A 21,787-nucleotide genomic window follows, 5' to 3' on the forward strand; every position below is an offset into this window, starting at 1 on the left:
CCCTGATATAGCTCTACATTCTCCTGGGGCAAGAAATAAAAACAACAACAAAATAAGTACATTATATGATATAAAATGGTAATCTGGGCACACATTATTAGATTTAAAGTTATTTATTTGAATCAAAGATATTTATTTGTATAAAGGAACTTGTGTTACTGAACACAAGTCTGGCTGTCCACCATGCAACAAAGCCAGCCTACTGTTGTGGTACAGGAAAGTACAGAGTTTATTGCAGGGCCAAGCAAGGAGAATGGGCAGCTAATGCTCAAAAGACTGGAACTCCTCAGTGGCTTTCAGAAGAGGGTTTTTAACGGCAACATCTGGGGTGAGGGTTGCAGCTTGTAGACTTTCTTCTGACTGGTTGGTGGTAAAGTGGTGGGTGATGTTTCAGGACTCTTAATCATCAACCTTCTGGTTCCAACCAGTTTCAGGTCTAAGTGCTTATGGCCAGCATGCAGTTATCATCCTCCAACTGCCTGAGAATTTTTGTTTCTGCAGAACAATTTAGAGATATGCAGATTATTACATATACCCCTTAAGGAGGAGCTAGGGTTCTGTTTTATAGCTGAACTATTGTTTCTTGACTGCTTTTCCTTTGTTTCCACATCCCCTCACTTCCCTAATTAGTAACTGCTGAGAACTCAGGAAGGCCAGGGAAACTAAAGCTTTTTTCCTACAAATAAGAAACAGGGGACACAGAGGGGCTTTTGTACCTAGGAGGTTGCCCTGCAGGGTCCTGCTTTGTTTCATTCCTCCCTTTTATATTCCTTAACTTGAGGGGAACAGGTGTGAGCCAAGAATGGGAATAAAGTTTTGGATAGAGATGTTTATCCTAAATTCAGTAGAAGAACTCAGTTTTTAGGGAGACTCAGTTTCAGTACTTAATAGAAATTATTTTCTTCCTCAGGGTATAAATCTCAGTGGGGGTCAGAAGCAGCGGATCAGCCTGGCCAGAGCTATCTATCAAGATTCGGACATCTATATTCTAGATGACCCTCTGTCAGCTGTGGATGCCCATGTAGGAAAACATATTTTCAACAAGGTCTTGGGTCCCAATGGCCTATTGAAAGGCAAGGTGAGAACTTATTTAGAGTGATGAAGACATGAAGAAGGGCACACATCTCCTAGGACTGCTGGGTCCTAAAGCAGATTTCCTTATTTTCCTTCCCTCCTTGGCTTCTGAGGAGATAATATCATGCTGGTCTCGCAGGAAATGACCTGGTGAGGTCTCCCATCTAGTGGTCATAGCTTATGTGAGAACTGGGTAATTTGAGCCTTATTCTCTGTCTCCAACATTGAGCCTCTTATTAATTAAGGGTGATTAATTATGATTAAAAAGTCCTTAGAGATCTGTCGTATAAGAAGAAATATATTTGGCTTTGTCACTAGTTCCTGGCATAGAACTTGTTGTTGTTCAGTTGCTAAGTTGTGTCCAATTCTGCAATCCCATGGACTGCAGCATGCCAGGCTTTGCTGTCCTTCACCATCTTCTGGAGCTTGTTCAAACTCAGGTGGACATGAGTCCACATGTGATGGGAGGACAAGTGATGGGAGGACTGGAATTTTCAACCCCAAACACCAGCTTCTGGAGACAGGAAGATGGGCAAGAGGTTGGATTATAAAAATTCTTGAATAAGGAGATTCCGAGAGCTTCTGGGTTGGTGAGAACATGAAGGTACTGGGAGAGCATAGAAATTCTGCACAAGCACTCCCTCCAGCAGCAAGTGTAGAGTGGGGGCTGGCAGCACTCTATCTTGTGTTTGGCTTGTTCCCTTCAAGATTTTTTTGAATGCTTCCACTCAGGCTGGTAGGATTGACAGGGTGGCTGTCCCTCTGAGGCCCTTTGCCTCTCTCTCGGATCAGTGAGTCAACAGGAACTCACTTTCCCTCCTATTTTTGGTCCTGGTTTCTGTCCTTAAAATCTGTTCATTCTTGAACTGAATGCCCACTCTGGGCCTGGTTCATTGCAAAGACTGGGCAAGCAGATGAAAAGTTCTCATTTCTGCTCTCAAGTGACTTATCTAACTGGCAGACATATCAAAAAGCAAGCAATAATATTATAAGACAAGAATTATTTTTAATGGCAATCTATATAAACTACTATTTGGTGGGTTTTCCAGGTGGCTCAGTGGTAAAGAATCAGCCTGCAAAGCTGGAGACTCAAGTTTGATTCCTGGGTTGGGAAGATTCCCCTGGAGAAGGAAATGGCAACCCACTCCAACATTCTTGCCTGGGAAATCCCATGAACAGAAGAGCCTGGCGGGTTACAGTTCATAGGGTTGCAAAAGAGTCACACATGACTTAGCAGCTTAACTCCAACAACATACAAACTACAGAGGAAACATTGGAGAAATACCCAGTTCTTGCCTGGGGACTCAGGAAAGGTTACCAGTAGGGTTGGCTTTGAGCTGAGACTCAAAGATGGGCATCTCCTGCATCTTCGTGATATAAGTGACCTAGTGTCTGTGGGGCTGTCTGTAGAAAGCAGAGGCAGTGGGCTTGGGCTGTTGCTCCAGAGGCTCTTCTCAATACCATGACCCCTATTTGAGCCTCATTACTCGTCTGCAAGTGTTCATCTTTCTTTTAGTGGAATCCCTGTGTCAGGAGTCAGTGTGGTCCATAAATAGACAACAATGCAAGGAGTGCCAAGTCCTCCACACTTGTGAGGGCCTGGGCCAAAGACAAAGTTCCTAGCCCTGTAATGTTTCTAACATGCTAAAATAATCTGGGCAGTTCTTGTTAGATCAGTGGTTTCCTGGTTAGTGATAGGGCAGTTAGTTTTGCATGCCTCAGTTGTATTGATAGCCCTTGATCTCAGGGGACATCCCTAAGCCTAACTCTTGGCTGCCCAGAAAGCTGGAGGGAAATGTATGCAGGGCCAACCTCATTGTCACTACAGGAAAATAACTGAATGTATTCATGATGACAGGAGTCTCGTTTTACGCACAGGGTCAGATTTTAGGATGAGATGCTGGGAAGTAAAGAGGAAGTAAAAGAAAGTTCAAGTGGTCAGGGCCACATTTGGAAGCAAAGCCCCACAGAGACTCTGTTTTTCATTTTCAAGAGTAAGCTAAAGAAGGTGGTCACAGGATCGTCAGCAAAACTTACTGTTATTTTTATAGACGCGAATCTTGGTGACACACAGCATTCACTTTCTTCCCCAAGTGGATGAGATTGTGGTTGTGGGGAATGGCACCATCCTGGAAAAGGGATCCTACAGCACTCTGCTGGCCAATAAAGGATTGTTTGCTAAGAATCTGAAGACATTTGTGAAACAGACGGGTCCTGAGGATGAGGCCACAGGTATGTGAAGAGGATTGGGACAGGATAGAACTTGGGTGTGGAAGGGACAGGAGTAGAAAACTACCACTATTTACCTGCTGAACTGTTCAGTACCCAGTGAACTAGATTTGGAAGTGAATTAGCCAGAGATCCAACTGTTCTTTCTGTGTTTTGTGTCCCTGTAAAGAAACACAAACATAGACATTTTTTTATGTGAGTCAAACTAAGGGCCCATCCAGCTCATCTGGCCTCTGACATGCAATCATAGGTTACTCTTTAGAAGATGGGGCTTCCCTGATAGCTCAGTTGGTAAAGAATCTGCCTGCAATGCAGAAGACCGCAGTTTGATTCCTGGGTTGGGAAGATCCCTTGGAGAAGGGACAGGCTACCCACTCCAGTATTCTTGGGCTTCCCTTGTGGCTCAGCTGGTAAAGAATCCTTCTTCAATGCGGGAGACCTGGGTTCGATCCCTGGGTTGGGAAGATCCCCTGGAGAAGGGAAAGGCTACCCACTTCAATATTCTGACCTGGAGAATTCCATGGACTGTATAGTCTATGGGGCCGCAAAGAGTCGGACACACCAGCGACTTTCAGTTCAGTTAGAAGATGACTGGAGGTATGGGGTGATTAGCTCTTGTGGGAGAGACACCAGGGGCAGGAGTGACCCCCTTTGAGGGAAAGCCCTGCTTCACATATTCCACCCTACCTATCCAAACTCATTAAAATCACTTCCTGGACAGCTTTGTAATACCTGGTATTAATAGTGTACTGCAATGGCAAGCCACTCCAGTACTCTTGCCTAGAAAATCCCATGGACGGAGGAGCCTGGTAGGCTGCAGTCCATGGGGTCGCTACGAGTCAGAAATGACTGAGTGACTTCACTTTCCCTTTTCACTTTCACACATTGGAGAAGGAAATGGCAACCCACTCCAGTGTTTTTGCCTGGAGAATCCCAGGGACGGGGGAGCCTGATGGGCTGCCGTCTATGGGGTCACACAGAGTCGGACACGACTGAAGTGACTTAGCAGCAGCAGCAGCAGCTAAATCATTGCTAAGCCCTAACAAAGGAATCTTGATTAACGTACCAAAGACCACTGGGTGTTTCAAACCAGAACAGAATCATGGCAGTTGCATAGTCTCACAGTATACCATAGGAATGGCCCCTACCTAATACATGACCACTGGGGTCACTGATTAGTTCCAGGCAGTCATGGGCTCTGTCCCTCCCAAGAACCTGCCAGCAGTCATCCCAGGCATGGTTCTGGGTATCTGCTTCAGGTGGCAATTACCAACAGGAGGTCAGGACTGAGAAAGCAAGATCTGCAGGGGCATTCTGAGAGTCAAACAAAAGAGGCAGAAACTTCAGAGCCTGGAAATGGAAGCACATTTAAGCCTCGAGGTCAGAAATATGTGATAATTTTAAACCACAAGAGTCGGAAAGAAAAGCCTAAACCAGGAAGTCTATGAACACTGACAAGACAGGTCAGAAACAAAGACTGACCTTTGGTGTCTTAGGTGACCTTAGAATGGTGTGGGCTACAGGGACTGGGAGCCAGCCCAGGAAAGTTGGGCGGGGATACCAGCAGGAAGGAAGGGGTCAGAGCTTTCCATCAGCCTTTATGTGCTCAAAGGATTGGCCTGGAGAAAACAAAAAGCCACCTGCCTGGGAACTGGTCTCCCCAAAGGGCAGGGTCTGATGCTGGATCCCCCTGAGTTACTGCTCAGTCAACCACATCACCACAACCTGCACAGGCTTCTCATTCTAATTCTAAACTGTTTTCTTCTGATTTGCCTGGATCTGAGTTCTGTTTATCTAAACCCCCATGGGTAGATGGCCCCTTTGAAAAATCCCGTCTTTTGTGTACAGAGAGAGTTTGCAAACCCTTGTTTTGGGACACACCGATAGGCCATTTCTGAGAAGTTGTGTAAGCCGCAGTGCCTGGCATGCTGTTGTGTGGTTTCCAGGGCTCAAGGTACAGAGACCCCAGATGGTAGAAGAAAGGAAAGGGCAAGAGGGCAAGGTAACCTGTGTCAGTGTTGGCTCAGCGTTTCCTAATTAGCTATTGTTACAAAACACTACAAACTTGGTGTCTTACACAACAGAAATGAATTGTCACTCACTGTTGTAGAGATGAGAAGTCCAAAATCAAGGTGTCAACGAGATTCGTTGCTTCTGAAGGTAACAGGGAAGGATCTATTCCAGGTTTTTCTCCGAGTTTCTGGTGGTTTGCTGGCAGTCTTTGGCATTCTTGGCTTTAGATTCACATCAACCTCCGCCTTCGTCTTCACGTGGTTTTATCTCTTATGTGCATTTGTGTCCACACTTGCCCTTTTCACAAGGACGTCAGACGTACTGGATCAGGGGCCCATCCCAGGGGGCCTAACAGAGATGTTCTCTATTTGGTGAGAACTTTGCTTTAGAGACCCAGATTCAATCCCTGGGTGGGGACGATTCCCTGCAACCCACTCCAGTATTCTTGCCTGAAGAAGTCCATGGACAGAGAAGCCTGGTGGGCTACAATCCATGGGGTCACAAAAAGAGTCGGACATGACTGAGTGACTACTCACACTTTGTTTTCACTTCCTTTAGATCTTGAGACATGGTTTCCTGTTTTTTTTAAGCATACTTATCATAGATAATTTAAAATCTTTGTTAGTAAGTCCAGCACCTGTGCTTCCTTGAGTACAGTTTCTGCTGACTGCTTTTTTATTTTTTTCCTGTGTACAACCCCATACTTTCCTGCTTCTTTTTATGTCTCACTTTTTTGTTGAAAACGGATCATTTTAATTAGTTTAACAATTCTGGAGATACAAGCTCTCTCCTCTCCTTCCTCCACCAGCGTGTGTTGTTGTTCCTGCTCCTAATGTTTAGTTTCCTGAACTAATTCTGTTAAGTCTATATTCTTTATTTCACGTGGTCATTGACATTCCTGCTTGGTTGGCTTAGTTGTCAGATAATGACCAAGAGGTCAGAGGTTTCCTCAAGTGCCTGCAACCAATAAGTCACTCAGCCTTTGCTGAGAGGCTCTGTGGGAATGAGGGGTGGGGGGCATGTCCTTTTTAACAAGCCAGCAGGCAATTTATAGTTCCATCTCAGTCTTTGTTGCCTGCTTGCCCAGAGTTTGAAGTTAAGCCAGAGGTAAGGGAATAAGACATTCTCAAGGCTTTCTTGGGTAGGTGTGCAACCCTCCACATATGTATGACATACTTGATTACTAGGAATATATTGAATGAATATGAATTCATATTCCCTATGAATGAATATCTTATTCCCCAGATTTTTTTTAAATAAAATTCTTGGTCAGTTTCTTATTTGCCCCAACTGTTATCACTGACACAGGCAGCTGAGATGTTAAACAACTACTGCTGATTATTAGAGCTAACTCCAAGTCAGGCCCAATAAATATAAGCCCTGTGAATGGGGTTTTCCAGAGGACTGCCACACTGGTCAAATAATGACAGTTGTCCAGCAATGAGGTTTTGGGCATGTTCTGAACCTACACTATTCCCTCCAGTAGCTGCTAGGTTACAATAGTTGTAATTGGTTTGCTGTTGGTTTTCTAGACTATAGCAGCGCTAAGGAGAGGGCAATGGAAATAGGGTAAATTAAACTATTACAAAGCCTACTGTTCTTTCTGAGATTTAGCCTTTTTTCTTAAATAAATGCTCCTTGGATTTTTGCAAGCCTTTGGTTAACTTCAAAGTTATGGAAAACTTGGTTTTGATAATTTTTGGCCATTATGCTCATTGCTTTTACAGAAGTCTCAATTTCTGGAGGTTATTATCATTTTCACAGCCCAAGATGTTTTACCTTTTCAGGGTATGCTTTTTTAAAATGCTTTAAATTATTTGAATTTCAAGCAGAACATTTTAAATTTGCACTCACCTTTTTAGTCAGTTCTGGGGATTATGACTCTACTGTTTGTCTCCTATAATCCTTAAAAGTTCTTTCCTGCGCCAAAGGAACTTAGAAGTTTCTAGAAATATCCTCCTTTTTGCCTTTTCTCTTCCAGTGAAATATTAACTCGTGTTTCCTTTATTCTGCTATTTCTCAAAGAGATGCCCTAATAAATAGTATTTCTGGAGTAAAAGACTCCAACCTGTATGTACATCTGAGATCTCTTGTAAAGGCCAACAAGATCAGAAAAGACTTCTCTCCTTGTTCATGGGGCTATGACAGCTCTATGCAACTCTCTCCCTAACCTTTGATGTGTCTCCTAGTCAATGAGGACAGTGAAGATGATGACTGTGGGCTTGTGCCCAGTGTGGAGGAAATCCCAGAGGGTGTGGCCTCCTTGTCCATGAAAAGAGAGAACGATCTTCATCGAACGCTGAGCCGCAGGTTGGTCATCTGTTCAGCTGGCAGCCCCCATTACTTCCATAGTTTCCCTTGATCATTCTCTTTTTCTCTTTTTTCCCCTGAGTATCCACATGGATGCTCCCAGCTCTCCTTTTGTTTCTGAGCATGGGGAGTTAGGGTTGGGGTGGTGTTTCCCCTATGATCATCTGCTTTGAAGTGCACTGTGATGCAAACAGAACGACTGTGACACCTGCTTCCAAGAAGACACTTGGAAGGAAAACTGCCCCTCTCACTCTTTCAGATCTAGGTCCAGTAGCAGGCGTCTGAAGTCCTTAAAAGACTCCTTGAAAATTCGAAATGCGAATATCCTGAAGGAAGAGGAAGAACCAGTGAGAGGACAAAAACTCATTAAGAAGGAATTTGTACAAACTGGAAAGGTGACTGCCACAGTAAAAAGTACCACAAATTAGAGGTGATAGAAGGCTTGGGATTTGAATATTTTTAAGTTTGATGATTTGGATACATATCTATAGAGGAATATGTCTTACGTGCTCTGCCAGTCTTTAAATTTATCATTGAAATGTTAGCAGAGGCTCTAGGCTCTTTATCAAATCATACTTTCATGAAGAATGACACATGTCCTGTGAATATCTTCATACCACACTTCACGTAGTGAAAGCAACAAAAATGAGATGCAATTCTGGGAGCCAGAGAATACCAATCTATCAAGCTCATAGCACACAGTTCAAATTAATAAAACTTAAGACCAAGCTCTTCAATTTAAGGTCTTAAACGTTAATAAAACAAGGTCTGTGGTACAGCCCTATCTGTCCCACTCTGTTTTTATATCTGGTCCTCTTAATTTCATCTAGAAGTTCATTAATGATCTGATGGTTATTTACCCTGCATTATATTTCAGCACTGATTTTTATCTTGCCCATAGAAATGTGATCCCTTACCAAATTTTGCTACCTGCTATCCACTTTTCCAAAGCACTGCATTCCTCCATGATTAATATTCTGGTAATTCCTCACCAAAAGTCAACAGTGTGTGTTAGTTGCTTAGTTGTGCCTGACTCTTTGCGACCCCATTGACTGTAGCCTGCCAGGCTCCTCTCTCCATGAGATTATCCAGGCAAGAATCCTGGAATGGGCTGCCATTCCATTCTTCAAGGGATCTTCCCAACTCAGGGATGGAATCCGGGTCTCCTGCATTGCAGGCAGATTCTTTACCATCTGAGCCATCAGGGAAACCCAAAATGCCCCTAGGAATCCTACTCACACTGAGGGTGGGGGCTTTGCAGGTGAAGTTCACCGTCTACCTGAAATACCTACAAGCAATAGGATGGTGCTCGATAGTCTTCATCCTCTTGGCATTTGTGATCTATTATGTGGCTTTTATTGGATCAAACCTCTGGCTCAGTGCTTGGACCAGTGACTCTAAAAAATACAATGGCACCAACTATCCATCCTCTCAGAGGGACCTGAGAGTCGGCGTCTATGGAGCTCTGGGAGTAGCACAAGGTATGTGTGATGGCTACAATAGCTGTCCCTGGGGCAGTCTATCAGGTCCACTTACTTTGCTTCGACTGGGGAAAGCGTTTGCCATTGTGTCCCTGGCACAAGTCTTCAGGGGTCCCTGTGCATGGTGCTGACTACACTGCTTCCATTTCTAGGTTTCTTCGTGTTCATAGCAAATATCTGGAGTGTCTATGGTTGCAACCATGCATCAAACATCCTCCACAAGCAACTGCTGAACAATATCCTTCGAGCACCCATGAGTTTTTTTGACACAACACCAATAGGTCGGATAGTGAACAGGTTTTCTGGTGTAAGTATCTCAAGGGCTGTAAGACGCATTTATGGCTGAGGATATTTCTGTTTCTGACAGGGAAAGAATTCTCATTTTCCCCTAGACAACACTGGGTAGTTCCACTTCTTTGGTCCCACTCAGCATGCAGATGTTTCTGGAATACCTTGTGTGTGGTACTAAGGGTCCTGGGGATACAGGGATGAACCACTGTGGCCCTTTAAGTAGGTCACCAGCGAGTGAGGGAGATGGCCAAGGAAATAAAGGATGATGATAGAATATGGGAAAACCACGAACAACAATGCGCACAGTGGCATTCCGGGTGAATGAAAGAGTGACAGGAGAAAGAGGCGCCAGCTGCATCTGGATGGCCGAGGGCGGGAAATGTCAGAAAAGGCGAAATTTAGTGGCAGAAGTTAGAGAGATGTTGGGGGTGGGGTGGGCCAGTGGCCCTGGAAGCAGGATGTGAAGGACTCCTCTGCAGGGAAAACAGAAGTGAGAGCAGAGCCACTGGTTGGGGCAGAGTGAAAGTGATAGCGGGACAACCCTTTGCTTGGTTGCTGCTTCCAGTCCTGAAACTCCCATCTTTAATGCTTTACAAATAAGTAAAGGAGGTCTGGATTTTAGAATCTTGTGATTTTAATGAAGTTCTGGAACACTGTCTCCATCAGCTGCAGATTCTAGAACCCTTAGCATTTGTTCATTCAACATTTATTGGGTACCTTCTATGAGCCAAGGACTGTACTGGGGATTGAGATGCTCGATAAATGCAATGGTCATAGATGGCTCTCTACCATGGACCAGTCTGAACTCATTGATTCTTAATGAATATGAGATGGAAATTTCAGAAACAGAGGAAACCAGACAATTCAGAGTAATATTCAACTATCACCAACAGAATTTTCAAACTTCTGTTTGTAGAAGAGGGCGCACATTTTTAATAATGTCTTAGCAACTCTGAGCCCTTATGTGTTTGGTCTTGTAGGGGACACAGAAAGTCTAGCTCCCAGCCTACAGCCAGGTTTTGGGGACATGGCGACTGCTTCAAAAGTGGGCTGGCCCCCACTTGTCACCTTCCTCTGCAATAAGAATGGCGGGCATGATGTCATTAGAGACAATTTACATGGGCTTTCTGCTCTTTAATAGAGCCTTAAAAAGGATATAATTTTGGATGGGAAGATTTCTCACAGGAATTTTGCAAAGACTGCACACTCTTTTCCGATGTTGTAATATATATATGTATTATGCATGCTCATTCACTTCAGCTGTGTCCCTATGAACTGTAGCCCATCATGCTTCTCTGTCCATGGGGATTCTCCAGGCAAGAATACTGGAGTGGGTTTCCATGCCCTCCTCATAACTGTGTCCAGGGTTGAGAGAAAAACAGAAGTTCTCACTATCAGTTCTGTGCAGATTACTTTTTACCGTTAACTGGCATAGATTCTCCATCCTTCCTTCCTCCCCTACCTCCATCTCTTCTTAAAGGATCAGCCGTCGGCTCCAGAGGACCTGGGATCTAACTCTCCTTTATGGTCTGAGTCTCCTCCACCATGAAACTCAGCATACAATTAATGATAGTTTCCTTTTTCATGAAAAAACAACAAAATATGACTGTTGCCTAAGTAACTCAATATAAGTTCTCTGTGTTTTCTTTTTCAGAAGATTAATTATGTATATACACATATAATTATTTATATATAATATGTATATATGTATAGTAATATATATATGTTAAACATAGATAATAAATCATATGTACATTTTATAAATATATATTATATATAATAATACATATCATTATTTATTTGGAACATGGGAAAAAGGAAACTATCATTAATTAATTATATAGTGAGTTTTGTGAGGGAGGTGGCTCAGACCATAAAGGAGAATTAGATTCTGGGTCCTCTGGAGCAGGTGGCTGAGTCCTTAAGAGGAGATGAAAGTAGGGGAGGAAGGAAGGATGGAGAATTTGTTCCAGTTAAGGGTCAAAAGTAATCTTCACAGAACTAATAGTTGGTGAGGGTTTCTTTTTTCCTTGAACCCTGGGCAGTTATTTGCATTCTGATGTGACTAAGCAAATTCCCTGCCGCGGCTGAAAAGGCGTAAACGCCCCAGGACTTGACGATCCCGCCACCCCTCCTGCGCCCCTAGGACATCTCCACGGTGGACGACACCCTCCCCATGTCCCTGCGCACCTGGGTCTTGTGCTTCCTGGGCATCATCAGCACCCTGGTCATGATCTGCCTGGCCACTCCCATCTTCATCGTCATCATCATTCCTCTAGGCATCATTTATGTGTCTGTTCAGGTAGGTTTGCAAATGGCTAGGTTTCCCTTCTTCTCTACTCATAAAAGCTTAAGTTCTTCTCTTGTGTTTATGGCTAGTCATTCCCCCGTCCCAGACATCTTGTCATTGAGTCAGATATTAACATACCATCTTCACGACGGTGAAGTTGTTGGTGGCTTCTAGAAGAGGTACTCTAAGGCTGCTTCCTTGGTCGGCTTAGGTTGATCTACTTGGAGATGTCCCTCAGCAGGAGCCCAGTCTCTTTTTACTTCAGGGCAGTTCTCCTTTCACTGGGCGTCTGTGGCAGGGCGGTGGGTGGCTGGGGTTCAGGCTCAATTCCAGTGTGGTCTTGAGGGCACAAGTCATTTGATAGCCAAGCCTCAAGGAAAAGTAGAGCAAGTAGAAGGGGCTCCATGCCTGTAATAAGGGGAGGGAATGAGGGGAAGGAAGCTGTAGAGAGAATTCTTGTCCCAGCAGCTACCTTTGGGATAAATTGATCACCTTGAGAAGATAATCCTGAAGCCCTTCAGTGAAGGGCAGCCTTGTGCCTTTGGTAGGTTGACACTGCTGGGCTTTGTGTTGAGTTCCTCAGGTACATTGTCATCTCTGTTAGAAACAAACCAACAAATAAGAGGCAGGACATTTGAGGAAACTTCCATGTATAACATTTTGAATTCTGACTCTCCCGTGCCTAGCTCTTCCCTAATTTCAACAAATCCTCTGGGCTTCCCTGGTGGCTCAGACAGTAAAGAATTCACCCCCAATTCAGGAGACCCAGGGGGGGTTGGATCCCCTGGAGAAGGGAATGGCTACCCACTCCAGTATTCTTGCCTGGAGAATTCCATGGACAGAGGAGCCTGGCAGGCTACAGTCCATGGGGTCACAAAGAGTCAGACATGACTGAAGCATCTTAGCATGCACGCATCAGCATACCTTTACCAGTTATTGCCCATCTCTCCTTTCCGAACCCCTTGTTCCCCAGCTGCATTTATCCCTTTAGAGACCATTTTTCTCAAAAAAAAAAAAAAATTAAAAAGACCATTTTTCTCACTACTGTCATTTAGAAATACGTGCAGATTCTTGGGAGCATATGGATTAGGCTGACAAAGCTCCTTAGCTCCTTGGAATATTCCAGCCTCTAGGGCTGTGGCATAGTGTCTTGCTCCCATGCTCCCCTGTTCCCCACCAACCCCAGATCCTCGCATCATCCTCTTCCTCTGAGCCTCTCTCATCTCTCCTCTAGTGAGAGACCAGATCAGAGCTGCCTCTTGTTCATATGTAGGCTCTGGCCTCAAAGTAATGAGTGTTGGTCACGGCCACGAGGGAAGAGGTAACAGCATATGTGATGTGATTGTGTGACAGATTCTTCACTTTTTTGGGTCCAGATATTTTACGTGGCTACTTCCCGCCAGTTGAGACGACTGGACTCTGTCACCAGGTCCCCAATCTACTCTCACTTCAGTGAGACTGTGTCAGGTTTGTCTGTTATCCGCGCCTTTGAGCACCAGCAGAGATTTCTAAAGCAAAGTGAGACAGCGATTGACACCAACCAGAAATGTGTCTTTTCTTGGATTACCTCCAACAGGTGAGACTGCCCCCAGATATTCACCTAGATATGTGTGCTTTGGAGTTCTGCGCATTTGACGTTAACTGTGGGAGGAAATGGCAACCCACTCCAGTGTTCTTGCCTGGAGATTCCCAGGGACGGGGGAGCCTCATGGGCTGCCGTCTATGGGGTCGCACAGAGTCGGACACGACTGAAGTGACTTAGCAGCAGCAGTGGAAGGGCAGGTGTGGCCCAAAATGTGAAATTCACTCTGGCCAAACACACCTATCATGTGAGAAGAAAGGAGAAAGCATGAGCTTCTGAGTCAGATTGGTCCCTGTATCTGCTCTGCTACTTCCCAAGCTGGGGGAATTGTCTTGACCCCTCAGGAAAATCTCAATTTTTGTTGTTTTTACAATGGCTGGAACACAACCTATCTCATGGACTTATGGAGGAAGTCACATGACACTGCTCAGCATTTTGTAACACAGATTCTGTCTAAGTGCTGGGTGAACCAGACATTCTTTTTGCTTCCCTGAGAGTGGATGTGTGGTTGTCCATAGGCAGGACAGTTTTTGTAGGTGGGAAAGAAGCAGAAGTTGGAGGGAGGAGAGCTGGAAAATTTTAGGTAAAATCAGTAATGACAGAAATTAAAAACTCAAATCCTGTGAGGTGAATCCAAAAAGGCTGAGCAGTCTTGGTTCCTCCAGCTTCATTAGACCTTGGCGTGTCGTTGGAGGAGGAAGATCTTTTTCAGGAAGTGAAAGATCTTGAGTGGTTTCTACACTGTCTTGCACTGTGAAGGGCAGGCTATTATTTGGAACGTGAAGAGGTCAGAAATTTGATTGCAAAGATATTTTGTATCTTAGATACTTTACAAGAAGGAAAGAGTCATTTTTCTGTTGGATGCCCCTTGTAAAATATGTTTCATATTTATTTGTAGATGTGCTAGAATTATTTGTATAAATTTAGGTAAGCACATTTCACTGGGAAAGTTAGTTTTTATAAATTACATCAATCTGTATACTATTCTATATACAAAGCCTGATGTATCTTTCTGTTATCAGCTCATACCTAATTTCTCTCTACCTCCTATTTTTTCTCCATCTTTTTAAAATCATGAAATCAGACAGGGTACATTGAACCTTCCTGTGTTGATTTCTTTCTAACCTTATATATGAATTCTTTATGCCATTGTTTACCATGCCTAATCAAAAGAACTCATTTGGAACATTTGTTAAAATGCAGATTCCTAAAAGTCATTCCCTGAATCTCCTGGGGAAGAGTCCACGAATTTTTGGCCCAAATTTGTATATTTTTAACAATTGCCACCAGATGATTCTTATGATTTGGCAAGTTTGGGAGGCACTGAACTATAGGATTCCCTTAGTTTAGCAAACTCTTCCAGTATCTTTAAAAATGCAATTTATTGTCCAAAATCCAAAATCTAAAAGACTTTAGGAAAACATGGCATGGTGAAACTGAGGCACCTCCTAAGAAGACAGTCCTACCAACTCAAGCCCTCCCAGAATGTTCTGGGAACCCCACGCTTGCTGGGGAAGGTAAGGAAGGTGACACCTCTCAGCGACACCTCTTTCTCTGGTTCTGTTGCCCTCCAGGTGGCTTGCAGTTCGACTGGAGCTGATTGGGAACCTGATCGTCTTCTTTGCATCCTTGATGATGGTTATTTATAGAAATAACCTAAATGGGGACACTGTGGGCTTTGTTCTGTCCAATGCACTTAATGTGAGTCTGGTGGGGAGTTTGGTTGAATTAATGCATTATTCTTAAATTCTTAATTTAAGAATTAGTCTAGGGTATACCATGGAGTCCATGCCCTGGATTCCTTTTTAGATCCAGATAGACCAGGAGAGACTGAGGTTCAAACCCTGTCTCCATCTCTTACTAATGGTGTAACCCATGGACATGCTCCTTAACCTTTCTAAGTAGGTGCCAGTGTCATCTGGAAACTGGATATATATTTTGTTGCCCTGGGGAGTTAAGAAAGCAAGCTCATGTGATTCAATCTAATAGTTTCCCATCTCTTTGCCTCTTTACTTGATTATAGTCAAAAGAAAAAATAAGTATTTCTTTTATAATATAGCAGTAACCAGAAAGTCTTTTGAACAAATAACTTCTACATTTATTTTGCTAAATCACAGAATAATTGGAGTTCACTTTAATGAAGAATATAGAGTCTAATAGAACTATGTAATGCATCCCCCACTTGACTAAGGGATAAATATCAGACATTATGTCTTACTGCCTAAGACAGAGGCTAGCACCACTTTTAAACAGTAAAAGTTTAATAAGTTTAATGAGTCATTTGGCCATCTTTTGTGGAAACTTTCTGAACTAATATTTTGGGGGTCTGCATAGCCACCAGCAGGGTCTACATGGTGCTGTTTTCAGTTGGAGTCCATAAGACCCAAAGGTGATCATGGTGGAAAAGGACTCTGTCATTCACCAGAATCACTGGGTTCTTTGTGCCACTGCCCTTTCATTCCCTCAATTCTAGGCTTATTAGCCTAGAACAGACAGGGCAAAGAGTTGGAGAACTATTAGACTGAACCAAAAGAACATCATTCAGATATCAACAATTCATACGGTCCAGCCGACACCAAGTGGTTACCCTTAGTCCCCAGCCTCCTGAGCTTTCCCTGTCTCTAACTGCCATGTGCTCAACAAAGATTCCTGAGAGTATGTGCCAGGCCTTTGTTTTTGCCTGTAAGAAGACTGCATCTGAGAAGCTTGCCTCTGAATGACCCACAGATGCCCTGGACTCTGGCCCAGGTCATGACAGCCATCTTCCTGTTGGTTAGATGTATCTCTGTAATGGCAGGAAGGCTCTTGAGTTTACTGGGGTAACAGAGGACAGGGTCCATGTGGATGTACCACCTTGAGGGTTGGCTTCTCAATCGAGCTGTTGTTGAGAGCAGAGAAAGGCAGCAGCTTTTCAGAAGGCCTGTTCCTACCCCATGTCATTCCTTATGCTTTTCCCATTGGAATGCTACCCCTAAGCCCTAATGACTTACAGGTGGGAGAGCCAAGTTCGAGTGCCATTACACTAACAGCCAGCCTATCTAGCCTCAGTTTTGGCCCCAGGCCACTCCAAGCCCCTGGTGGCTTTCCTGTGAGCACCACAGAGGTGAGCACTCAATTGTCCTCCCACCATTTGATGCACTGGCCTCATTTCCTCCTCCAAGGTGGTGTGGACTGGCTCTTATCCACTGCCTTGCTGTCTTGTAGAGCCCAGCTTAGTGCTAGGTACCGAGGAGGCGCTAGATTGACCTTGTGGTTTGACTAGTTGGGTTGGTTTGAACCTCAGATGATCATCTTCTGGTTTCTCTGTAGATCACACAAACCCTGAACTGGCTCGTGAGGATGACGTCAGAAATAGAGACCAACATTGTGGCTGTTGAGCGAATAACTGAGTACATAAACGTGGAGAACGAGGTAAGGAGGGGTCAGAGGAGCCCAGGGACAAGGAGAGTGCATCTTCACTGAATCTAGAGATTTCACACGGGCTCATAAAGGTTCTCCGGAAGTTGCCCTTGCTCTGACAGAAAGGACCTAATTTTTTTAAACCTGAAATAGGTAATGGTTTGGGAGAAGTCAGGTCTTGGGATTGCATCAAGTTAAATGGTGGCTTCATGTGCAGAGCAACTTCATAGCATAGGGTTTCTTTAACTGAATAAGGTAGAAACCTTCTCAGCCATCCTGGTGACTCAGATGGTAAAGAATCTGCCTGCAACGTGGGAGAGCTGGGTTAGATCCATGGATCGGGAAGATCCCCTGAAGAAGGAAATGGCTGGAAGAACCAGTCTAGTTTAGTCTGTTCAAAGCAGATGCTCATAAGTAGCTGGGACACTGCTACTTACTGTGTTCTGTGACATGAATCCTAGGGGGGATTGTTGAGTTGTTGAGTTGTCACCATGTAAAGCACCTTTCCTCCTGTCTCCTGGCCAGGCACCATGGGTGACTGATAAGAGGCCTCCAGAAGGTTGGCCCAGCAAAGGGGAGATCCAGTTTAGCAATTACCAAGTACGGTATCGACCTGAGCTGGATCTGGTACTGAGAGGGATCACCTGTGACATTAAGAGCACGGAGAAGGTAGGTGGAGCTGGAGAAAGGCCTGGGTGAGTCCCTGTGGACACAGAAAAGCATTTCTTCATTCAGTTGAAGGGAGAAGGTGGGAATACTTCCGATGCCCTGAGGTGTAGGGACACAGTGCTACCACTAGAGGGGAGGATATCCACACAGGATCAAACAGACTTACTAAGCTCCTGAGGGCTTTCTTGCTCATCCCTCCCAGCCGGCATCCTCTCCTCCTGGGGCAGATGGGCTCATTTCCTATAAGCCTCAAGGCTTACAGAGGGGAAGTCAGGAAGCAGAGACCTGGGGAAGGAACTCGTGGAACGCCTGTGTGGAGGTTGTCCCTGCAGAGAGAGTGGGCTGGTTCTCCTTCTGGTGTGCAATGTCCTAGTATGGTGTTCTTGTTCTCTGAGGAGTTGGGGTCTGATACAGGGCCAAAAAATTGTCTGGGCAACAGTGCTTAGGTCCACGTTCTCAGACCTGATGGCAGGCTCAGGCCTTCCCTTCTCCTCGCGTCTAAACAAGATTCTTAAAAATCTATTAATTTCCAGGAATAATTATAACAACAGATGTGTACATTTCCAGTAGTCAATGTAGCTGTCAGCCAGCTACAAGTCAGGGGGTAGGATGGAAAGGCCATTCTTTTCTGACATCTAGGCACTTTTTTTTCCCCCCACCAAAACCACAATCAGTCTAACACCTTCAGAGATGCAGTAGCTAATCATTGTCTTTTCCACTTTTTAGTATGAATGCCCCAGGCTAAATTGTTGTCCCCAAGAATTACACGATAAACTAACATGCAAAAAACTGTATTTACAGATTGGCGTGGTGGGCCGGACAGGAGCTGGGAAATCATCCCTGACAAACTGCCTCTTCAGAATCCTAGAGGCTGCAGGAGGCCAGATCACCATTGATGGGGTAGACATTGCTTCCATTGGGCTCCACGATCTCCGAGAGAAACTGACCATCATCCCCCAGGTAAACTCTAGGATGTACTCACATGCAGCTGGTTCCACAGGAAACATATGCATCGTCTTCTTGATGTATGTTCATTTAGCAGTGTCATTTCTGTCGTCTACCTGGGATACCTAAGCTAGTTCCCTAAAATATACTGCTTCCAGAACTTAGGAAAAAGAAGTTTTGCATTTTGGGGGTGATATGCTTGTTGACTCAGTATCTAAACAGTAGGTGGCAGCATCACAAGAGAAATCAAGTGGAGCAGATGATTATCTGTAGCCCATCATGGTTCGCAGGACCTTTGCAATCAGCATTAGCAGTTTTGCCACTGAAGCTTGAAACCATTAAGCTTTATTCTCTGCATCTGATGTGGTTACAAGAAAGGGGAGGGAATCTGCAGCAATTTTTTGCCAGTAAGTGGAACAGTTAGTGTATCAGCAAGAAAGTCTTCCCAGCAGCTTTGCTCTCTGGACCCTTCCAAACAAGAATGCCCTGGAGGCTCTGGATGTGTGGCCCTCATCGGAACCTGTCTGCCTCTGCTCGCTGCAGCCAAGTCTGGGGGTGGCTTTGGCTGGTCTGGTGTTTGCTCCCTTTGTTACGCTTTTCTGCAGCCTCTTCAAGAGCGTAAGAAATTCTTTTCTTGTGATTGCACTACCCTTTCCTGTACATGCCCTGATTCCCTTCACCTTCATTCACACCATGAGTTTTCCATCTGTGTGGAGGGGATGGGATATTTCTCTCATCTTTTTAAGAGATGCTTAGGCAAACTTGGAGATCTATAAATGAATTTCAGAATGAAAACAAAACCAAGACTCCACTTCTTTTCAAATAAATATTTTAACTTATTTATTCGGCTGTACCAAAATCACTGCAGATGCTGATTGCAGCCATGAAATTAAAAGACGCTTACTCCTTGGAAGGAAAGTTATGACCAACCTTGATAGTATATTAAAAAGCAGAGACATTACTTTGCCAACCAAGGTCCGTCTAGTCAAGGCTATGGTTTTTCCCGTGGTCATGTATGGATGTGAGAGTTGGACTGTGAAGAAAGCTGATTGCTGAAGAATTGATGCTTTTGAACTATTGTGTTAGAGAAGACTCTTGAGAGTCCCTTGGACTGCAAGGAGATCCAACCAGTCCATTCTAGAGGAGATCAATCCTGGGTGTTCATTGGAAGGACTGATGCTAAAGCTGAAACTCCAATACTTTGGCCACCTCATGCGACAAGTTGACTCACTGGAAAAGACTCTGATGGTAGGAAAGGTTGGGGGCGAGAGGAGAAGGGGACGACAGAGAATGAGATGGCTGTATGGCATCACCGACTCTGTGGACATGAGTTTGAGTGAACTCCGGGAGTTGGTGATGGACAGGGAGGCCTGGCGTGCTGTGATTCATGGGGTCGCGGAGGGTCGGACACGACTGAGCGACTGAACTGAACTGAACTGAACCAGGTCTTAGCTGCAGTACTCAAGATCTTTGATCTTTGTTGCAGCATGGGGGATCTAGCTCCCTGACCAGGGATCAAACCCAGGCCCCCCTGCATTGGATCGCAGTCTTAGCAGTGGACCACCAGGGACATCCCCCAAGGACTCCCCTTAATGCTGTGTTTAGTTCAAAGCTGTCATTGGGGAAATCGTTAAGAACCTTGACCACTAACTAACCAGCTTTCCATCTCAGACCAGTCCTGCCTGCTTTCTTGGCCACAAAGGCCTGGTTCTTTTTCTGACACTGGCCCCAGTAACTCCCTGGTCCCTTGACTTGCAGGACCCCATCCTGTTCTCTGGGAGCCTGAGGATGAATCTGGACCCCTTCAACAACTACTCGGATGAGGAGATTTGGAAGGCCTTGGAGCTCTCTCACCTCAAATCTTTCGTGGCTGGCCTGCAAGCTGGGTTGTCCTACGAAGTAACAGAGGGTGGTGACAACCTGAGGTAAGCTTTCATAACCCACTGCTCCCACAGGCTGTGGAGGCGGCAAGGGGTACTCCTTCTATTGCACGTGCTTGGTGGCACCTGGCAAAGAATTTTCACTCTCCAGGTCCAATTCCTAGTGCATAAAAGGAACCTGTTGTGAAGATTAAAACAGAAGTGAATGTGCTTGAAAACCTTTGTTAATAAACGAACCCTCATGAGACTTTACAAATGTGAGTTTGCAGATCCCGCCCTTGTGCGGGTTCTCAGGTACACCCAGGCCGAAAACAATCCCCAAAGCCTGGTCCAGCCCCAGAGAGTCTGATGCAAGTGGTGTGAGGCACTGCTGGAGGTGTGAGTGCTAAAGGATGCCCAGAAGCCCTGATCCTGGATGACGGAGACGTGGAGTCTGCAGGGTCCTTGTAACACCATAACCCAGCACCAAGCTTCTTTTGGCTTCACAATGCTTTTTACTGTTTCAAAGCATTTCTACACATGTTGACACTTCACAGTTCCTGTTGGCTAACAAGCTGACCTGGCATTTCCCCTATGACAACCTGTTTTTCCCCTCTACGGACTGGTGGTCCATTCTCAGCCAGAGCCAGCAGCTCAAGGGTGGGTCTTCCTGCCATCCCTGGTGGTGAGCAGGGCTTAGACCATTAGCAGCTGAAGCTCAAAAGAGAAGGGAAGGCTCAGAAGCTCAGTTAATGGACCCGCCGCTCTGACCTCACTTGGGAGCTTGTTGTAAATGCAGAATTTCAGACTCTGGACCTACTATCTGGAATCTCCCCTGTAGCAAGTCCTGGGTGATTTGTGTGCACACTAGAGCAGGGGAAGCAATGACGAGCAGGTTGAGTTCTTAGTAGGCGGCATGCTAGCATCACTAGGCAAAGTCCCGTGCCCAGGCTGTACCCCAGACCAGTGGAACCAGGGCCCCTGGTGATTCCAGTGTGCAGCCCCGGGGAATGCCTATGAGCCCTGGGAGAGAACACCCTATGTTTGCTCTCCTTCAGCCACAGATCTGGGAACTGGCAGAACTGAGGTAGGTCTTCAGGCCTATTAAAAACACAACAAACACATATTGAAAGACAGAGGGAAATGCCAGACATACCCACGCCCTCCTAGAACTTATGTGCGACGGGGAGGACAGACATGATACAAGTAAAGTCTGCACAGTAAATGCCTGAGGTGTGCAGGGCCATGGGGGCCCATCTGGCAGGATCTGATAGGGCCCAAGAACAGAATCACACCACCCTTCTTGGACCATGCTGAGACACATGGCATTACCAGTGCCTTACTTTCAGATCTGGGGTAGCGGGTGTTGAAACTTAAAATCCTTTGATCAGAAACTAGAGATCAATCAGCTAAAGGCCAAATTGATGCCTCAGCAGCAGCCTGTTACTATGAAGTCCAAGTGAACCAGGCAGGATTTGGGGAAGTTAAGTAAACAGATTTGCAGTATCTGTGTTCTTACATTATAGAGAAAAACTGGAAGTTCATCTTGGGTGACTTCTCATCTCCTGCAGAAATTTTCTTGCAGGGAATTACAGAACTTTAGTCTAGCCACCCCCTGTTTAATATGTTCCCTAATGGCCATGGC

The 21,787-nt window shown here is 45.1% G+C and overlaps 1 protein-coding gene and 1 long non-coding RNA gene across 2 annotated transcripts in view; one reads left to right on the plus strand and one right to left on the minus strand.

Annotated features, from left to right (window-relative positions):
* The window catches only part of ABCC2 (ATP binding cassette subfamily C member 2), a 71,619-nt gene that overhangs the window by 42,516 nt on the left and 7,316 nt on the right, over nt 1-21,787 (plus strand). Inside the window, exons 18-30 of the mRNA XM_055424893.2 lie at nt 911-1,078; nt 3,126-3,306; nt 7,506-7,626; nt 7,886-8,021; nt 8,888-9,107; nt 9,260-9,414; nt 11,545-11,700; nt 13,065-13,264; nt 14,845-14,971; nt 16,580-16,681; nt 17,195-17,338; nt 18,140-18,298; nt 20,042-20,208. Coding sequence (XP_055280868.2) covers nt 911-1,078; nt 3,126-3,306; nt 7,506-7,626; nt 7,886-8,021; nt 8,888-9,107; nt 9,260-9,414; nt 11,545-11,700; nt 13,065-13,264; nt 14,845-14,971; nt 16,580-16,681; nt 17,195-17,338; nt 18,140-18,298; nt 20,042-20,208 — 2,036 coding nt within the window. The remainder of the gene's footprint in view (nt 1-910; nt 1,079-3,125; nt 3,307-7,505; nt 7,627-7,885; nt 8,022-8,887; nt 9,108-9,259; nt 9,415-11,544; nt 11,701-13,064; nt 13,265-14,844; nt 14,972-16,579; nt 16,682-17,194; nt 17,339-18,139; nt 18,299-20,041; nt 20,209-21,787) is intronic.
* Nucleotides 178-5,539, minus strand: LOC129555456 (uncharacterized). Its single transcript, XR_008685759.1, has 3 exons — nt 5,406-5,539; nt 3,381-3,464; nt 178-495 (listed from the first exon to the last, which is right to left on the minus strand). It is a non-coding gene; the product is annotated as an uncharacterized LOC129555456 (long non-coding RNA).

The sequence above is a fragment of the Moschus berezovskii genome, chromosome 12, assembly GCF_049115385.1.
Source record: "Moschus berezovskii isolate FMDL1 chromosome 12, NW_MosBer_1.0, whole genome shotgun sequence".
NCBI lineage: Eukaryota > Metazoa > Chordata > Mammalia > Artiodactyla > Moschidae > Moschus > Moschus berezovskii.